The sequence below is a fragment of the Chiloscyllium plagiosum genome, chromosome 5 (assembly GCF_004010195.1).
Source record: "Chiloscyllium plagiosum isolate BGI_BamShark_2017 chromosome 5, ASM401019v2, whole genome shotgun sequence".
NCBI classification, from domain to species: Eukaryota; Metazoa; Chordata; class Chondrichthyes; order Orectolobiformes; family Hemiscylliidae; genus Chiloscyllium; species Chiloscyllium plagiosum.
In genome coordinates, this window is record NC_057714.1 from 10,757,901 (window position 1) to 10,779,306 (window position 21,406).

At 43.1% G+C, this 21,406-nt stretch overlaps 1 protein-coding gene across 3 annotated transcripts in view; it reads left to right on the forward strand.

Annotated features, from left to right (window-relative positions):
• The window catches only part of LOC122549714 (antizyme inhibitor 2-like), a 70,620-nt gene that overhangs the window by 19,050 nt on the left and 30,164 nt on the right, over positions 1-21,406 (forward strand). For all 3 annotated transcript variants that reach the window (XM_043689597.1, XM_043689599.1, XM_043689598.1), the window contains exon 3: positions 7,571-7,743. In XM_043689597.1, coding sequence (XP_043545532.1) covers positions 7,571-7,743 — 173 coding nt within the window. The remainder of the gene's footprint in view (positions 1-7,570; positions 7,744-21,406) is intronic.

Here is a 21,406-nt window from a genome sequence, read left to right on the forward strand (position 1 = left end):
ACCTCCATACCATCCATTGTCCAAAGGTCTGGCAGAAAGAGACGTCCAAACTTTGAGACGATTAAAGAAGCCAAACTGTCCTGGTTTCTATTTGGGATACATGTCATTCAACTACAGGGATAGCTCCAGAAGAGTTACAAATAGGGAGAAGACTCCGCATCAGGTAAAATCTGATCTTCCTGGACCTGTGTGGGTGGTGGCGGACAGTGCCACACCATCAGGAATGACAGTGCTGGACACAAGACCCATCTATGTGAGGGAAGCAGTTTTCTTCAGGGGATGAAAGTTGGTGTAAAAACCATGGGAATACCCTGCTTGGGTAAGAGGCATGGTCAATGCAAGCTTAAGCTCTGGTAGGGAGACAGACCTGAACAGGCACGTAGACCACATGAAAGCAGTAACCGCACAAACAGGGCAGAAGCAAAACACACCTGGCCCCTTGAACATCTGGCAAGACTGAGAGAACCCATGGGTTCTTCCTGTCTGCCAAGCATCAAAGAAACCTCCGAGGACCAGAGCAACAGGGCAGATGTTGCAATATTGACATTGTTATTGCCCGAAGAAGATGATATTTGGTTGAGACTCTCTAGGTGCAAGAGGTGGGCTAAGGTCTGGTACATGCCCCCAGCATCTAAGGCAGAGTGAGGGGCATCAGATTGGTGTGAAAATGCCCCAGAGGATGTCACTGGAAAAAGAATGGGCCTATGTCCCAGAATGTGGAGCAAGGATGGCTATTGTGATTGGAACAAGGTCAGTCAGGTGGCCCTCATAGAATATGAGTTCCCTGATTGGGGCAGTCAACTTGGTTCAATAACGGAGTCCTGGCTGACAGATATAAACAGGATTGACAGGATTTCTGCTTAACCTAGGAGCTAGCTCTGTGCTAGCTAGGTCAGTGTCAGGTACTATGCACGTAATCAAGAGGGTGACTTGGTGACAGGAGACCAGTCTCTGTGGAGTTATTTCAAGTACAATTGTGAATGGTAGCAGAACAATGGGTTGGGTGAGGGGAATACATTAAAATATGGCTGGATAGAGTGTAATGTGGGAGGTGGATGTCATCCATAGTCAGGAATACCTGGTTTCAGTGGGAGAAGCAATGTATGACTCTACCTAGTATGGTTACCTCATATGCCAATGTCTGGGTGTTAAAGATAGACAGGTGTACGGACACATGAAAGTTGGAGTGGAGATTTATGGCAATGTAAAGTCTATGGGTGTTCTGGATGAGCTAATAGAAAGGGGATGTACATGTTTTGCGGCTCACCAACACATTCAGGCTGAGGTAAATGAACACTCAATGTCACCTTACATCGTGCTGGCAACTGAAAGTGCTCAATGGGGAAGAAAATAGCTAAACCCACCTGGATTTGACTCACATGTGAGAGAAGGTCTGTTGCAACCACCAATCATAGGGCTTTTAAAGGGAGAGAACATTGTTCATAGACCCTCACAATGTACAGCACACAAGCATGCAGACTCCCTACTTCCTGACATTCCTCAGCATTGATTCATTAATGGGTACGCACAGAGGGACTGTTTGGGATGTTGTGTGAGGAGGGTCAAAGGTCTCATCATGGCACAAAGCCTTGCCTACACATTGTACCTTCCCTACTTCCAGTTGATGCAGTAGTATACTCGCGGCTCAGACCTCCATCTAGAGCTCCACTTTCTGTAGAGCTGTCACTGTGATGTGTTCACCAGATTGTGCTCCTACACTCTCTCTGATTATTATTTCCCCTGAGCATTCCTTCAGAAGAGAATTTCCTCTGGCCCTTAAATAATTCCATTCTCAGAGCTCCAGGACGGCACTTCCAGAGGATCGGGCTGTTTCTCTGCAGAGGTCAGAGAACAAGAGAAAGATGGTATCGTGGCCGGTGGTTTGAAGTGATGTGCAGTGAATGAGACTGACAGCATTGTTAGTGTAAGAATGGCGAAGGAATGAAGAATGATACTTATTCATTTGGCAGTCATTTCACATGGCCATCTCAATGACAAAGGAATGGTCCCCATCATCTCCTGCAAGGACAAGGATTCTCTCCTCATAAAGGGTGAGGAACTAGATGTGGACACCCACATGGGTTTATGCTGTTCAGCTGTGGGCTGTATTCTCGATCAATAGAAAGAGGAGGAATAAGTGAGATTCTCGATCAATAGAAAGAGGAGGAATAAGTGAGATGGTTGACTGTCCTGGTGCATGTGGGCCAATGGTGATGGTGATGACCTAGTGGTATTGTTGCTGGGCCGATAATCTAGAGATTCAGCCATTGTTTTGGGGACCCAGGTTCGAATCTCACCCTAGCAGATGGTGGAATTAGAATTCAATGAAAATCTGGAATTAAGAGTCTAATGATGACCATGAATCCTTGCCAATTGTTGGGAAAAACCCATCTGGCACACTAATATATTTCAGGGAAGGAAGCTGCCAGCCTTACCTGGTCTGGCATACGTCTGACTCCAGACCCACAGCAATGTGATTGACTCTTAACTGCCCTCTGGGCAATTAGGCCTAGGCGATAAATGCTGTCTAGCCAGCGATCCGGAGAATGAATAAAGGAAAAACAAGGTTTCCCAAAGCAATGAGGTGGCAGCATTGAGGGCATTCAAGGTTGATGCCGTGGGAGGTTCAGTGGTGAGAACAAATGAGAGAAGATGCTTAATGCAATTCTGAGGTGGCAACCATGGACTAGGCTGGCAGGCAGGCAGTACAGCCTCCTCTGCCAGTTCTCTGGAAAGACGACACCTCTCCTCCAGACCACCAAGTCCTCCAGGTTACTTTTATAGAGACACAGTCATACAGCATGGGAAAAGATCCTTCTGTCCAACTAGTCTATGCTGACCATTTTCCTCTACTAAATTCGTTCCACCTAGCTACCTTTGGCCCATATCCCTCCAAATCTTTCCTATTCATGTACTTGTCCAGATGTCTTTTAAACATTGTAACTATATCTGCACCTGACAATTCATTCCGCACACAAAACCACTCTGTGTAAAACAAGTTGCCCTTATGTCCTTTTCAAATCGTTCTCTGTTCACCTTAAAAATACACCTCCTAATTTTGAACTCCCCCACCGAGGGAAATGATCTTTGTTATTCACTTTATCTATGTCACTCATGATTTTATGTACCTCTGAACAGTCACCCCTCAACTTTCTACACTCCAGTGAAAGATGTCCCAACCTATCCAGCCTATTTTCCTAACTCAAACCCTCCATTCCTGGCATTATCTTGGTTAATCTTTTCTGAGCCCTCTTCAGTTGAATAATATCCTTTCCCTTTCTGCCATGTTCCAACTCTGTCTTTAAATGAGTTGGGCAGCTTTTGACTGCCCATGCTCATCCAGGTGCACAGTGGCTTTTTAGAGATGGCACAGATGTAAGAGGTGCCAGTTTTTTGGCAGAAAAGCACAGACAGGTAAATTGTGAGAATGTGAGTTGTAAGATGAACAGAAATTGGGTATAAGAAACATTATAAGTCAATTAACATGGTTACTTTAATAAAAAAAAACACTAGCAGAGCCTCATGCCGAAAAATCCCCCAAAAATTCAGCACAAATCAGACTTAGCTAAAAAGTCATAAGAAGTTTTTTGGCAGAAAAGCACAGACAGGTAAATTGTGAGAATGTGAGTTGTAAGATGAACAGAAATTGGGTATAAGAAACATTATAAGGCAATTAACATGGTTATCTTAATAAAAAAAAACACTAGCAGAGCCTCATGGTGAAAAATCCCCCAAAAATTCAGCTAAAAAGTCATAAGATTCAACACAAAACATAAAATAGAGGACTTTAAAATCATGAGTTTTATTTTATTCATTCATGAGATGTGGCCATCAATGGCTAGACCAGTGCTTATTGTCCTTCTCTAACTACCCAGGAGAAAGTGGTGGTGAGCTGCCATTTTGAACTGCTGCAGTTCGAGCGGTATAGATGCATACAATGCTATGAATAAAATTCCAGTGTGCTAACCCAGCAGTATTGAGGAATAACAAGATAGTTTCATATTTGGGTGATGCATGCCTTGAAAGCCAACTTGCAGGTGCTGGTACGCCCTTCCAAGGATAGGGGTTAGAAGGTTTAGAAGATGCTACCAGAAGTTGTATTACTGCAGTACATCTTATAGATGATACAGCTGTCACTCTGCGTTAGTGGTGAAGAGACTGAATGTAATGGAATGGGGGACAGACAAGTGGGCTGCTTTATCTGGGATGGAGATGATTTTCTTGAGATGATGGAGGAACTTTCCAGATAAGTGGAAGGTATTCCATCACACACCTGACTCCAGAGTTGTACATGGTGGACAGTCACTGTGGAAACAGGAGGTGAGTTGTTCACCACAGAATTCGTAGGCTTTGACTGGTTCTTTGTAGCCACAGTCTGAACATAACTGGTACATATAAAGTTAGAAATCACATGATACCAAGTTATACCCCTCCAGGTTTATTTGAAATCACAAACTTTTGAAGTACTGCTCCTTTATCAGGTGAATTTCACCTGATGAAGGAGCAATGCTCCAAATGGTTGTAATTTCAACTAAACCTATTGGATTATAATCTGTGATGTGAAATTTCTGACTTTGTCCATCTCAGTCCAACATCGGCACTGTCACATCAGACCCATATAAATATGAGTAAGCTTCTGGTCAATAGGAACCCCTCTCGGATGTTGATAATGGGTGATTCAGTATTTGTAAAATCATTGAATGTCAAGGGGTGATAATTTAAACTCTTTATTTGAGATGTTTATTACCTGGCATGAATATTACTCACTATTTTATTATTGTAAGCCTGGATTTTGTCCAGGTCTTGTTGGCTACAGCTAAGGGGTCCTTCAGTATTTGAGGAGACTGAACTTTGGCCCTCACCCCTTGCCATCATGCCTTGTGCACCATGTCCAGGTTATGTATATGTAGTGGATTGGCAATATGCTGGGGGTAAGAGCGTGCTGATAATCATGCTCCACTATTCTATGATCTACCACAAATATACACGTGACCAGTTGAATAACTAAGATGTTGTTTGCTGACTAGGATAAAGTGACTCACATCAGGCTTCATCAATAAAGAAGAAAATAAATCTTATTCTTTAACAAGTAGAAAAATGAATTGTTAATTATTAATATGCAGACTTATATCCCCTTTAAATCCATCATGCATTAATTCACTTGCAAATAGCACACACAGCATAGATAGTTCTTTAGAAATATGGGTATAAAGTATAACCAAATATAAACAAATTCTGTGGATGAAGAGGTGATGTGATAGGTGACTGTCCCACAGTTCATTTGTTTTTTGCTGTGATATCATGTTGTTGGTGATTGCAAATGCTCCAAACTTTGGTAGTTAGTCAGTCAAATCTCGGTCTTTGCTGGAGCCTGAAGTTCTTTTGTCAGCGTTGCCGAGTGTTATGAGTCAATGCAGATCAAAAATGTATAAATAATGAAAAATGACAGTTCAATCAGAGGCAATTTTTTGAAGTTCTTGCCTGAGCTGAGTATGTATTGTATACTGAGTACCGGTATATATTGGATAACGACAACAGCCAGTGTGCTTAGCAGGGAGAAGAAACTGCAAATTCTATGCAAACTACAGAAGCAGTTTGTGGAAGGGGGATGTCCTCTGGTTGAAGACAGTTCCTGTGGACTAAAGATCTAAAAATCCATCAGAAAAGTGATTGTAACAATTTGAGGTGTTACAACTCAATTTATTTGGGGAGGAGTGAATCAATCGGAACTTGGGATGTTTTTGTACTGGTTCTTGTGAAAATTCTTGTTATGTCAAGAGCAGGATGGAAATAATGGTGTGACATGGGATTTTCTGTCCTGCCAGAAGTTTATTAATGAGTTTCTTTTTATGTGGTATAATGTATTCGTTGCACCACCTCAACGTGAGTGGCAGCAGTGTCTACTGGTTGGTTGGCAAACAACAAAGGCAGGGTGGAGTGGCTGATATTCTGTAAGGAGTGGAAAAAGGATTTATGAGCAACTCTCTACCATTGAGACCAGCTGTCCTGAGGTATCCTTCTAACCATGCTGGAGTTCTCAATGCAGGGGTTTCAAAAAGTACTCCCACATTTGCCCAGGAATGAACATGGTCACCCTGAAATGACCCTGTGATCTTTGGTGAAACACAATCTGCCAGGTTATGGGAAATCCCCTGCCTTCAAGGAGGTAATGTTTGATGGAGCGACCTCAACTGCAGCAAATCCAACAAACCATCAGTTCACCTCAGCTCATCAAGAGATAGACTATAATTTATATTGATGGTTGAAACTGCGTGGATATGTAATACAATGATTCTTGGTTGGGTTTTACGATTAAAACAGTTAGTGAAGAGTCCGAATTTTACTTGCTTTTCTATCGAGAAGGTGTAAGTTTGAGATTCTTTAATCAAATAAAATTTTCACTGTTACTTTTAATTAGTCTGACTTGCAGGCCAAAGTCTAAATCACACAATCTTACAGTCTACAAGAATGTATAGATTAGGAAAAGCTAGGTCAATTAGCAGTATCCAAACTCACAACCTGTATCATCGATACAGGCAAGGACAACAAGTTTATGAACACTACTGTCTCCTAGTTGCCCACCAAGCCACACACCATCCTGACTTAGAATTACATTGCTGTTCTTTCTCTTGAGTGGGTCAAAATCCTGCAGTGTTCTTCCTACTAGTATGAATAGTGTGTGCCAACACCGTGAGGAATGCAGCAGTTTAAGAAGGCAGCTCACCACCACCTTCTTCATTGCAATTAGAGATGTCAATAAGTGCTACCTAGCCACCACCATTCACATCTCATAAATGAATTAAAAACAAAAGTTCACATCTATTGTTGAATTTATTAAAGAGATTTATTGAAATAACTCTGCAGAGGCTGGTATCCTGTCACCAAGTCACCCTTCATTTACATGTGGAGAGTCCTTGACACTAATCCAGCTTCCTGAGAGATAGCTTTCAGAGTGAACAGAACCTTTAACGCTCATGATTTTATCTATCAGACAGGGCTCCTTGATGGACCAGATGAACAGCCCAAATCGAGGGAACTCATTCTATGAAACCCACCTGACTCACCTCATGACAATCACTACAGTTACCATAGTGGCAAAGGTTGTTGTTTAACCCTGGATAAACTTACCAATCAAAAAAAGATTACAGTGCCTGATTGGCTTTCTAAGTTTGAAATTGTTTTCTTAAAGATGCTGCCTGGTTATTTTTAATTTGCTGACTTTTTCCTTACAAAGAAAAGTCATGGGTCTAAGTGTGTGGTGGATATATAATGCAGAAGAACAATCGATTACATACCATCTCTAATACTTGCCTCACACCATATCCCTTTCATTACATTTCATCAAAATGAATTACCACAGTAAAGCAGACCGTGAGGTGTTGTATGGTGCATGACTTCGAGGCCCAATGTGGCCACTCATTTAGATCACCGTATTGTGAATGCTGAGACTACGGTTTCCACACCCCTTTCAAATTATTTTCCATGGCTCTAATATGTGGCAAATGCACATTCAAAACTTGGAACAACACTGCTTACTATGTAAACTAACTTGCTTTTCTTTCCCAACCAGAATGAAATTGCGACAATACTAGATATTGCTGTGCCGGCAGAGAGAATCATTTATGCAAATCCCTGCAAGGAGGTCTCTCATCTTAAATATGCTGTCAGCCGTGGAATGCAGATGATGACATTTGATAACAAAGACGAACTGCTCAAAGTTGCAATGGTGTATCCAACTGCCAAGTAAGTAGGCAGCGTCTCTCTCTCTGTCTGAATTGCATGTTAAACTCAGCAATTTCAGTTTATTTCTGTGAAAAATGCCTGTTCTTGCATAGCTTCTCTGGTCCTTGTGCAGAACATGTTAAATGCATTGTAATCATTCTTATTTCCATATCGCTGCAAACCTTGAGTCAAGTAAACAGTAACTATTAGTGGAGTTTTCCTCTCTGTTATGGCCTGATCAGTGGTACGAAAGGTGGGAAAATATTTTCATGCATCTGCACCTCATTAAAATCCCATCTTATTCAGACCTCACTTCCAATCCTCCTCTCCTCCACTAAGGAATCATCGGTGCAAATTCTCAATAGATAATTCGGGACGGGTACCTAGTGACTCCAGCTTGCAGAATGCTTGCCTTGGCTATCATGAACTACTACTGAACTACACTGCTGCATGCTCTATGGCCATCATCTTCCTTGAATCTACATCCATGCAAGTTGCAATCACAAACCATCAATCTCACCACCTCATTATGCCTGCTGTGGGACCAACTCACACACCACTGAAGCCCTTAAACACTTTGGAGTTCAATGACACCAATGACTTGAATGTCTGACAGGTCACTTTGTACACAGGGACAGTCATTCATCTTTCATGCTGAAATGTTCATTTGTGAATTTTGAGAAGATTTGTAGTTCAGGTTGAGGTTCAAGTTGTAAGTTTGCTTGCTGAGGTGGCAGGTTTGTTTTCAGATGTTTCGTCACCATGCTAGATAACATCATCAGTGAGACTCCAGTGATACTTCCCACTTTCTATTTATGTGTCTTGGTCTGTAAAGGTGAGTGAAATCATTTCTGGTTCTTTTTCTCAGAGGTTGGTAAATAAGGTCTAAATCAATGTGTTTCTTTATGGAGTTCTGGTTGAATGCCAGGCCTCTAGGAATTCATGTCGTGTCTATGTTTAACCTGTCCTAGTATGGATGTGTTGTCCCAGTCGAATTGATGTCCTTCTTTGACTATATGTAAGGATACTAGTGATAGTGGGTCATGTCTTTCGGTGAGAAAGTGAGGACTGCAGATGCTGGAGATCGGAGCTGAAAATGTGTTGCTGGAAAAGCGCAGCAGGTCAGGCAGCATCCAAGGAACAGGAGAATCGACGTTTCGGGCATAAGCCTGAAGAAGGGCCCATGTCTTTCGGTGGCGAGTGGGTGTTCATGTGTCCTGGTGGCTCGTTTTCTGCCTGTCTGTCCAATGTAGTGTTTGTTTACAGTCTTTGCAGGGTATTTTGAAAATGACATTATTTTGCTGGTTGTTGGTGTAGGGACCTTTAGGTTCACCAGTAGCTGATTCAGTGTGATGGTAGGTTTGTGGGCTACCATGATGCCAAGGGGTCAGAGTAGTCTGGTATTCATTTCTCAGATGTCTTTGATGAATGGTAGTGTGGCTAGAGTTTCTGGCTATGTTGTGTTTACTTGTCTGGGCTTGTTGTTTCAGAATCGGCGGACTGTGTTTATCAGGTAATGCTGCGAAGAAGTCCTTTTTTTGTCTACATCCCTGTAGTTGTAGTTCATCCCTCTTACTGGGATGGCTTTTTCCGTGTTTGTTAGTGGTCGGTCTGATAGGTTCTTATTCCAAGCTTCTGAATTCTCTGCGGTGTTCTTCTGTGTGAGCTTGTCCAAGTTTTCTTGTAGGGATAGACTTTTCTTTGTCTTGGTCTGCTGTTTTTTGATGTTGATGGCTCGTTCTAGTGTGCGTGTCCCTTCATGGTCTGTCGTGTTAATGTCCAAAAATTTTTGACAAGAAATTTTCTGATTGAAATGGTCATGTATTTATTGTCTCCTACTTTGTCTTCTTAGCACTCACAACTTTGAAAGTTGCCAGACTATCCACTTCATATTATTTTCTTAGAGCACACTGACGTCAGCACGAGCCTATGGGCTGACAATCTCTATGTAGGTCACATTACATATTGGTGCACGAGGTCTTTGGAGCTCAGTTACAGGCTTCTAGCCTCTCTCTGTGGATTGGAGCTTTTTGGAACAGATGGAAACGAAAGCAGCTTGTGACTGTGGGGAGTACTAAACAGTCAGACAGGAGATGGACACATTTCTATGTGACACCAGGATCACTCACCTACAGAAAGCGAAGAAGGTTACCTCAGAGTACAATGGGATCTTGATCAGATGGGCCAATGGGCTGAGGAGTAGCATATGGAGTTCATTTTAGATAAATGCAAGGTGCTGCATTTTGGAAAAGCAAATCAGAGCAGGACTTGTACACTTGATGATAAGGTCCTGGGGAGTGTTGCTGAACAAAGAAGCTTAGGAGTGCAGGTTCATAGCTAATTGAAAGTGAAGTCCCAGGTAGATAGGAAAGTGAAGAGGGCGTTTGGTATGCTCTCCTTTACTGGTCACAGCAATGGGAGGCCATGTTGGAGCTGTACAAGACATTCGTTAGGCCACTTTTGGAATACTGCATGCAATTCTGGTCTCCTTCCTATCGGAAGGATGTTGCGAAACTTGAAAGGGTTCAGAAATGGTCTGCAAGGTTGTTGCCAGGGTTGGAGGATTTAATCTAAAGGGAGAGGCTGAATAGGCTGGTGCTTTTTTCCCTGGTGTGTCAGAAGCTGAGGGGAGACCTTATCGAGGTTTATAAAATCATGAGGGACATGGATAGGATAAATTAACAAAGTATTTTCCCTGGGATGGGGGTGTCCAGAACTACAGGGAATAGGTTTGTGGTGAGAAGGGAAAGATATAAATGGGACTTTAGGGGCAATTTTCTCACGCAGCGGGTGGTGCATGCATGGCGTGAGCTGCCAGAGGAAGTGATGGAGGCTAGTATAATTACAGCATTTAAAAGGTGACTGCACGGGTAAATGAATATGAAGGGTTTAGAAGGATATGGGCCAAGTGCTGGCAAATGGGAGTAGATTGGGTTAGGATATCTGGTCAGCATGGATGAGTTGGACCGAAGGGTCTGTTTCCATGCTGTACATCTCTTTGACTCTATGCCTGTAACTTAACTTTAAAGATGTCCATTCAAAAGTTAGATAACAGCAGAGAAGAAGCCGTTCTTGAATCTTTTGAAACGTGAACAAAGCTTTTATATTTTCTGCCTGATGGAAGAGGGTTGAAAAGTGTATAAGCGGATGCCGGGGGATCTTTGATTATGCTGTTTGGTTTAGCAATGCAGTTGCAAGTATAGATGAAGTCAGTGGATAGGAGATTGGTTTGTGTGATGGATTGAAACAACGCTCTGTAGTTTCTTTCAGTCTCGGGAAGAGCAGTTGCCATACCATGCTGTGACGTGTCCAGGCAGGATACTTTCTATAGTTTACCTAAAAGAATTTATAAGATTTGTTATGTGCCTGCGAATTTCCTTAAACTCCTGAGGAAGTAGAGACATTGCTGTGCTTTCTGGATCATAGTGTCAATGTAGGTGGACAAAGACAGATTGTTGGTGATGGTTTCTCCCAGGAACTTGATGCTCTTAACCACCTTCAACTCAGCATCATTGATGCACACAGAGGCATGCCCTCCACTCTGCTTTCAGAAGTCAGTGACCAGTTCCCTTATTTTACAGACATTGATGGAGAAATTGATGTTTTTTTCACAATGCTGTTTAGCACTCTATTTTCATGCTGTACTTGGTCTCTTCAATGTTTGAGATCCAACCTACAATGATGGTGTTGTCAGCAAACTTGTAAATGGAGTTGGTGCAGAATTTGCCCAGTCCTGTGTACATAAGGAGAATAGTAAAGTGCTGAGTACACAGTCTTGTTAACAGACATCGGTGTTGAAGATTATTTGGGAGGAGATGTTGTTGCCTCTCCTTATTGGCTGAGGTCTGTTGGTCAGAAGTTGAGAATCCAATTACAAGAAGTTTGGAAGTGAGTTTGTTTGGAATTATGGGATTGATTATGGAGTTGTAGTCAATTAGTAGGTGCTTAACATAGGTATCCTTGATCTCCAGATGTTCCAGGGATGAGTGTAAGGGCAGGGAGATAATGTCTGCCATGGACCTGTTGCGCCAATAGGTAAATTGCAAAGGATCAAGCTGATCTGGGAGATTGGGGTTGATGTGAGCCATGACCAACATTTCAAAGCACTCCATAATTATGGATGTCAGAGCAATATTGAGGGAGTAATTGAGACATGCTGTATGATTTTTTTTTGGCACTGGGATTATGGTTGTCTTCTTGAAGCAGGTGAGGATTTACTAAGGATCGTATTACAGAAAGGTTGAAGATGTCTGCGAATACTCCAGCCAGCTGGTCCACACAAGACCTGAGTGCACAGTGGGCACCTCATCTGGATTGGTCACTTTCCCTGGGTTCACCCTGAAGAAGGCCAATCTAATAGGAACAGGTGCATCCAAGGTTGGAGGGACAGGTGACATCGTTTCACTGTCTTTAAGTTCAAAGTGAGCGTAGAATGCATTCAGGTAGGGATGAACTGATGCCCATCATTCTGTTTAATTTTGCTTTGTAGCTGCAATGATGCATAAGCCTAGGCACAAAATGGTCGGTGTCCACGTGGTTAGTCTAGATCTCAAGCTTAGTTTGTTATTGCCTCTTAGCATTCCTGATGGACTTATGAACATTGTACCTGGATGTAAATATTCAGGTTAATCCAAATAATGTCTGAATTAACAAATTCAGCATCCAGTCATCTACACACTGACTAATGAATTCTGTGACAGTAATGGCATACTCATTCAGGTTGGCCACTGAATTCTTGACTTTGGCTCAGTCCACTGACTCTAAGCAGTCCCATAGAAGCCCTTCTGTATCCTCAGACCTGCACTACAAAACTCTCTGTGTCCTCAGGCTTCAATTTCTGCTTGTAAGTCAGGAGGAAGAGCACATCATTGTGTTCTGATTTTCCAAAATGCGGACAGGAAATAGACGGTAGGCATCTTTTATGGTTGTGAAGCAATGGTCAAGGATGTTTGGATGACTGGTAGGACAGGAGAGGTGTTGGTGGAATTTTAGTAGCACATTCCTCAGGTTGGTCTGGTTGAAGTCACTGACTACAATGAACAAGGCTTCAAGCAATTCCATCTCAAGACTATTTGCAGCATTGTATATTTTATCAAGTGAACTCTTCACTACAGCATTGGGTGGGATGTGGACGAAAGTCAGGATAATGGAGGTGAACTTCATTGACCAGAGATCCCCAGGCTGTTCAAGTTCTTCTCATTTGTCGAAGAGAGTCAATCAGCCCAAGCACTGAGATCCTTGCTGTTATTATTTAGCCGTCTTTGACCTTTCATGTTGCTGAATAAATGCCTTGACATCCATCTGATTGAGTACATGAACCACTCATCTGATCCTTCTTTCAGATATCCGCACATGGGTGCATTGCATGAACATTATGGAAAAGTAGTAAGTCACTTCAATAACATTGCATGAATCTAAGTATATGTAGCTCTCACATCTGTTTGGCTATGAGATTTGAGTATCATTTCAAGAATCATTGCCAGCCAGGTTGTCAGCAATCCTGAGAAATTTTGTTTTGTCTCTTCCATCATCAGTAACCCTTCAGATTTTACATCTTGTGTAGACTGCTAAATTTGAAATGCATGAACATTCTCCAGTGCAGTGTTAAACCTGTCAGATGCAGCAGCTTGTGCAGTTGCTCTTGGCTGACAATTGTACTGAGGTGAATGGGTCTGTGAACTGCCCATTATACATCTCCCAACCTTGAATGCCAGTGGTCTGCCTTGAAAAACTGTGACAGAAAATGTACTCTCCACTGCAGATATGTGTAGAATCATTACTGATTCTGTATTCTCACTCATGAGGTGGGTGTATATGTTGATATGTCAGGCTAAGCCCCAGTAAAGTCTCCACTGATTGTGTTTAGCTTCCATGATTTCTACATGAAAATTGAACACCTTGGCTGCTGTCCTCAATGTCAGTATTTAAGGATACCTGACATTTGAAGCTTCCTGCAGTCTATATGAGAGATAAGCAATGCTCAGCAACTGTCATGACCATGAATCACAGCCCTGAAGTGCTGGGGATATTTTTCGCTTGTAATTCCAAATATGTTTTTAAAAGAGGGCTTGTACAGCCAAAAATGGCTGTAGATGTAAAATACGTAGCTGTCTGCAGAGAGAGATACCCACAAAATGTCACACCTGTGGATGTGAAAGGAATTTCCAATAATGTTCCTTCAAAGGTGAAAGAGGAAATCCAAAGCAGACTAGTCTGTGGTCTTGAGACTACAAGCTCAATAAGCTAAACAGCAAGCCATTTCCTGCAGAATATATTTCCAAAATATTGAGACATTGTGTTTTTCACTTTGAAGAATACATAAGGACAGGGTTCAAAGGCCAGCTTCAATTTTACTGATGTGGACTAGTTGGCGTGAATGCTCTCATGTGTACCAGCACGGAGGGAGTTTCCTCTGTGGTTGACCCTATTGAACTTGATGATATTAGAGGTCATCCACCAATACCTTTCAGCCGAGATGGCCCAGGCATGCTAACAGTCTCCTGGCCAGTTATAGGCACATCCTTGTTGGTATGTATGCTCCTGGAGTGAGGTCAAGGTTCCTCCTCTCCCTCTTGCCTTGCTATCAATGCTGAGCATTCACAGCTAGCATGGTGGAATGAAAGTCTGTGTTCATATCGGCAGATGCAGTCTGTGCTTCTGGTCCTGGGTCTTCATGCTGGCCACCAACCAATTCCTGGACACAGCAAGGTGTCTGCATGACAGAGCCAGCACAGCACTGATAACATTGATAGACACTTCCAGTATTCATTCGGTTTACTGAGTATCTTTGCTAAAACCACTTTATCTACTGGTGCCTGGCACTGTACTTTGACCAAGCCATTTCTGGGAAGGACAAGGGCGTGTCTTCTGCCTGTTGCTGTGCAGCTACCAATCCTCTGGCAGTCTGTGACTGTCAGAGACCTTCCTTGACCAGCTGCTGAGAGATATCAATAGTGTAATCACCAGATTGTGTTGACTAGACTTATCTACAAAGATGAGATGAAATTCGCTGAGCTTTTGGAGGATGCAGGTGAAAGCCTTCCCAGTGCATCCTCTGATGGTTCATCAGCTTCCTGAAGGTGGAGCCAGAGCTGAGGTTGTTCAGTGCAGGCCTCATCTAAGCAGCAGTTCACTGAATGGCAGTGCTGCTTGAGTAAGGGAGTTTAGTTGTAGAAGATGCATGAAAGATTGTGCTTAATACTGGTGGTAATGGTAGAGTTGCACAGCACATCACAATGAGACTGAGTGGGTCGATTGCCTGCTGGACTGTCCCAATATCCAAATGAGTGACTGGGCTCTTCTTTGGCCAAACCAGTTAAGATGTGCATTGGCAGAGTCAAAGAGAAGATACCCTCAGAAAGGGCAAGACATCAGTAATGTTCTCACTGACACATGCTGCTGTTTGGGTCCAGCCTGGCTGGGTCTGTTGACATGGTTTCCTTATCAGTCTGCAGAAACAAGGATAGCCCTCCTGTCTAGCACCTCCAGATCTCTGACCTGGAAGCAGCAGCTGCTTTGCCTTTCATCTACAGCATTGTTAAATTCAGGGTCAAGCACGGCAGTTGAAGAGGTAGCACCTGGCTTCCAGCATTAGGCATGCAATGCAGCTCGGCATTAGGCATACTCCCAGAGGCATATATTACAGGAGGTCTCACCATTGCTGAGGACTTCTGTCTTCCCATCACAGGATTCCCTGTAAATTGTACACAACAGCTCAGTTGCATAATTAAAATAGATGAAAACTAAAGAATGCGTGAGAAACTTTGTTCAGGACTATGAACTCACTCACCGCACTGACAAGGTGCTGCACAGAGGCTGCTAAATAAGATAACAGCCCATGGTGTGAGGGGTATGATACTGGCATAGACAGAAGATTGTCTGAATGGCAAAAGGCAGAGAGTGGGGATAAAGAGGTGTTATTCAAGATGGCATCCGGTGACAAGTGGAGTTCTACAGCAGTATGTGTTGGCACCACAACTAATCACATTATACACTCATGATCTGGACAAAGGAATTGAGGGCATTGTCACTATACTTGCAGATCATATAAAGACAGTTAGAGGTTAGGTCGTCTTGAAGAGGCAGGGGCATTGCAAGAGAACTTGGACAGGCTAGGCGTGTGGGTGAAGAAGTGGCAGATGGAAGACAATGTGGGAAAGTTTGAGGTTATACACTGTGGTTTCTAAATGAGGACAAACTAGAGCACAATGGGCTTTGCTAGTCCTAGTTCAGGATTCTCTTCAGGTTAACACTTATATTCATTTGGCAGTTAGGAGACAAATATATTGTTAGCATTCACTTCGAGAGGGCTAGAATATAAGAGCAGAAATGTATTGCTGAGGTTGTAGTCAGACTACAAATTTGGAATATTGTGAGCCATTTCAGGCCCTGTATCTAAGGAAGGATGTGCTGGCGTTTGAGAAGATCCAGAGGAAAGTTACAAGAATGATCCTGCGGTTGAAAGGCTTGTCGTGTGAGCCGTAGTTGAAGACTCTTGGTCTGTACTTCATAGAGTTTAGAAGGATGAGGGTGGGAGGGGGAGAAATCGCATTTAAACTTATAGAGAGGCCTGGATAGACTAGATGTAGATATGTTTCCATTAGTAGGAGAGGCTAAGACTCACGGGCATGACCTCAGAGTGAAGGGATGATCTTTAGAACTGACATGAAGAAGAACTGCATCAGCCACGTGGTGGTGAATCTGTGCAACTTATTGCTGCAGAAGGATGTAGACAACAAGTCATTGAGTGTATTTGAGTCGGAGATAGATTGGTTACTGGGGAGAAGGCAGGGTGATGTGGTTAAGAATCATACCAGTCATGAATAAAAGATGGAGGAGACAAGATGGGCTGAACATCCTAATTCTGCTCCTATATCATAATTTTGAACTGCAAATGAAAAAATCCAGGTCACACTAGATTTCACATCTTCAATTCCAATCTCGTAGGCACAGTTCTCTGTATTCCCTGTCACAAATGGCAGAAAACATAAGTTGTCATGCTCCATTTTCTAGAACTCTATCTTGTAAACTCTATGCCTCACGTCATTCACCCTCTTCGTAAACCCTTCTCAAAATGCTTTCTGACATTTCACCAAAATCTTCCACTACAAATCCTCCGCACTGGGGTCGTATGGTAGCTCAGTTGTTAGCACTGCTGCTCACAGTGCCAGGGATCCAGGTTCGATTCCAGCCTCAGGTGAATGTCTGTGTGCCTCAGGTGAACATCTGTGTGGAGTTTGCACATTATCCCTGTGTCTGCATGCTCTGGTTTCCTCCCACAATCCAAAGATGTGCAGGTTAGTTGAATTGGTCATGCTAGCTTGTTCATGGATGTGTAGGTTAGGTGCATTAGTCAGAGGTAACTATAGGAAAAAAAGGGTAGGATAATAGATCTGGGTGGGTTATTCTTCAGAAGTGGGTGTGGACTTGATGGGCCAAAGGGCCTGTTTCCACACTGCAGGGATTCTATGATTTGAGATATTTGCTGCTTTGAAAGGCACTATGTAATTGCAAGTTATGATACTTGTTAAATAGTCATTCTTGACTTTTGCTACTGAACAGTGGAGTGCAAATAATCAGATCACATCCCTTAAAGTCTGTATGAAAACTTTCTGTTTAGGAGTGAAAGTTCAGTTTGACTGTTCAACTTTCTCCCTAAACTGGGAATATGAACTTAATGTGATACTCCACTATCATTGAGTATAGAAATATAAGGAAACAGTATAATATTGCAAGAACAGCAAAGAAAAGATTTGAGAAGACACTGGCAGCCAACATGCAAGGAAATTTACAGGCATCAAAACAGTAAAAGGATGAAGTGAGACTGGCAAAGGGAAGTTATCACACGAGGAGCAGAGTTTCCACAAGCCCTCTTGAACAGTCTGTCGGGAGTGAATGCCTGCTCCTTAAGCCGTCCCCGCCTCCTCTTTCTCCTGTTCCAAGGTGGCCTCCAGATTCTGAGTGAAATTCACTGACATGACATGCTCAAGATGACAAATAATTTAAAGGTCTCCTTGGCATTGAAATTGGTATGTCAGCATGTGCATGGATTGATAGTGGGGCTAAGTGGCAGACATATGAGAGAAGAAGGGCTGGAGAGTTTGGCAGACTTGAGCATGGTGAGATGCTGGGGTGTGAGAGGAGCTGGTCACTGGGAACCACAATGGGATCCACCCTTCGCTTTACTTCCCCCTCATCCAGCTCTGCGAGCAGGGGCAATGCTGGCAGAGCTGGATGAGGGGGAAGTAAAGGTAAGAAAATGAGAGAAGCGTGATGAGGGTGGGCAGTGCTTGATGAACCTGTAAGAACAGCAAGTTGGAGAGACAGTAAGTTGGCAAACTTAAAATAGCAGTGAAGGTGCGTGGGCTTGGAGCATACAGTATTGGGGTAGGGAGATATATGCCAGCTCCCAGGATACAGGAGAGTAAACCACCTGGGGAAATTGCCACAGATGAATATGAACATATCAAAATTAGGTGGCATAGAGTTCAGGACAAACAGTTTCCTGGATGATGGCAACCTAGCAAATCATGAATTTATGGGATAGTTACTCATCAGCTGCACTTTGCTAGAATCGTAAGCCTTCGTTCCTCTACCTCTCCCCATTTAGCTGGAACGTGCAGAGACAGTTGCAAGCAGCCAATTCCTCTCTGCACCACAAGAATCCAGAAAGTCTGATATATCCAACCACTCTGTTTCTCCATTACCCAAAAGATCAAGAAGTATTGATGTTCTACACAGAGTGCCATAGATTCATACAGCAGAGAAACAGATCCTTCAGTCCAGCCAGTCCATGCTGACTATGTTCCCAAACTAAACCAATTCCACCTGCCTGCAATTGGCCCATTTCCCTCCAAACCTTTCCAATTCATGTACTTAACCAAATGTCTTTTAATGTTTCTGACTGTACCTGCATTTACCATTCCTCTGACAGTTCATCTCACATACTAACCACTCTCTGTGTCAAAAAAGTTACCCCTCATGTCTTTTTAAATATTTCTCCATCACCTTAAAAATACGCTCCTTAGTTTTGAACTCCCCAATCTGGGGAAAACATCTTTGGTAGTCATCTTATCTACATCCCTCATGATTTTATAAACCTCTACAAAGTCACCCTTGTAGAGATATAAAAACAGTTAAGTTCTTTTTAAAGATTCCCAACTAAAAAAATGATGGAAGGTCAGGTGATGTGTTGTTTCTGCATGATGTGGGAGCCGGTGGACCCCATTTGAAGTTCCCAGTGACCAGCTCTCTAGTGAATTTTGGCTGCCGGAAGAACTCCTGCTCAGAGTCGATCAGCTGGACTCTGAGCTTCAAACATTGTGACAGATCAAGGAGTTACCTGGATGTTGTGTTTCAAGAGACAGTCACACCCCTTAGACTAACTAACTCCAAATTGGCCTATGATCAAGGACAGGAGGGTGTGGCTGTGAGTGAGACAGGTAGAGGGGTCCAAGAGATAGAGGTGCAGGAGAGTCCTCCCCTGTCCTTGTTCAACAGGTCAAGAGCTTTGCTCTCCGTGTGGACAGGAATGGGGATTGCAGGGAGGAAATGAAGAGTAGACTCAGAAAATCTAGAACGGGGCATGAAAATGCTTTAGCAGGTAGGATGAAGGAAAACCCTAAGGCGTTCTACACTTATGTGAAGAACAAGGGATGGCCAGAGTGAGGGCAGGACTGATCAGGCATAGTGGAGGGAACTTGCACTTGGAGTTGGAGAAAGTAGAGAGGTCCTGAATGAATACTTTGCTCAGTATTCACTACTGAGAGGGACCTTGACTTTTCTAAGGACAGCGTGAAACAGACTGATATGCCAGAACAGGTTGATGTTTGGAAGGGAGATGTGCTGACAATTCAGAAAAACATCTGAATAGATAAATCCCCTGGATCAGACGGGATATATTCTTGGTTACTACAGGAAGTGAGGTAAGAGATTGCTGCGCCTTTGATGATGATCTTTGCATCTTCACTGTCCACTGGAGACATACCAGATGACGGGAGGGTGGCAATGTTTGTTCAAGAAAGGAATTACGGATAATTCTGGGTATTACAGATCAGTCAGTTTTACGTCAGTGGTGGGCAAAGTATTGGAGAGGATTCTGAGAGACAGGATTTATGATTACTTGGAAAACCATAGTTTGATAAGAGACAGGGAAATCTGGCTGTCTGGATACAGAATGGCTGGTCTATAGATGACAGAGGGTGGTGCTGGATGGCAAGTATTCTGCCTGTAGCTCAGTGACCAGGGTGTTCTGCAGGGATGGGTTCTGGGACCTCTGCTCTTTGTGATTTTTATAATTGACTTGGACAAGGAAGTTGAAGGGTGGGTTAGTAGGTTTGCCGATGGCATAAATGTTGGTGGAATTGTGTATAGTGTGAAGGGTTGTTGCTGATTGCAACAGGACATTGACAGGATGCAGAACTGGGCTGATAAGTGGCAGATGGAGTTCAACCTGCAAAGGTGTGAAGTAATTCTTTTTGGAAGGTCAAATGTGAATGCAGATTACAGGGTTAAAGGCAGGATTCTTGGCAGGCTGGAGGAACAGACAGATCTCAGGATCCATGTCACTAGATCCTTCAAAGTTGCCACCCAAGTTGATAAGGTTGTTAAGAAGGTGTATGGTGTGTTGGCTTTCATTAGAGGGGGATTGAGTTTATAAGCTGTGAGGTTATGCTACAGCTCTTTTGAGCCCTGGTTAGACCACACATGGAATATTGTGTTCAGATCTGATCACCTCATCATAGGCAAGATGTGGACCTATTAGAGAGGGTGCAGAGGAGATTTACCAGGATGCTGACTGGACTGGAGGGCATGTCTCATGGAGAAAAGTTGAGGAGCTAGGGCTTCTCTCATTGGAGAAAAGAAAGATGAGGTGTACAAGATGTTGAGAGGCAGAGGTAGAGTGGATAGCCAAAGGCTTTTTCCCATGGCAGAAGTGTCTGTCATAACTTAAAGGTAATTGGAGGAAGGTTTAAGGGAGATGTCAGAGGTAGGTTCTTTACACAGAGTGTGGTGGGTGTGTGGAATGCACTGCCAGCAGTGGTAGTCAAGTCAGATGCATTAGGGACATTTATGCAACTCTTGGGTAGGCATATGGAAGATTGTACAATGAAAAGTATGTAGGTATCCTTAGAGTAGAATAAAAGGCAGGCGCAACATCAAGGGCTGAAGGGCCTGTACTGTGCTGTACTGTTCTATATTCTATGTGTTTTCTCTGAGTGAACGCAGTATAAGGATTAAGCTAAATGAGCTCGTGGCATGGTTCGAAATTGGCAAGTATGATGTGGCTGCAAGAGATCAGGATTGGGAGCGGAATATTCAAGGATATACATCCTATCAGAAAGATAGGCTGGTGGACAGCCGGGTGGGGTTGCCTTATTAGTAAGAAATGAAATTAAATCAATAGTAAGAAATGAAGTAGGGTCAGATGGTGTAGAATCTGTGTGGGTAGAACTGAGGAACTGCAAAAGTTAAAAAAAAAACATAGTTGGAGTCATGTGCAGGCCTCCAAACAGGAGTCAGGAGCTGGGGTGCAAGACACACCAAGAGATAGAAAAGATGTGTAGGAAAGACAAAGTTACAGTAATCTTAGGGGATTTCAATATGCAGGTGGACTGGGAAAATCAGGTTGGTATTGGATTGCAAGAAAAGGAATTTGGGGAATATCTACGAGACTGGTTTTGAG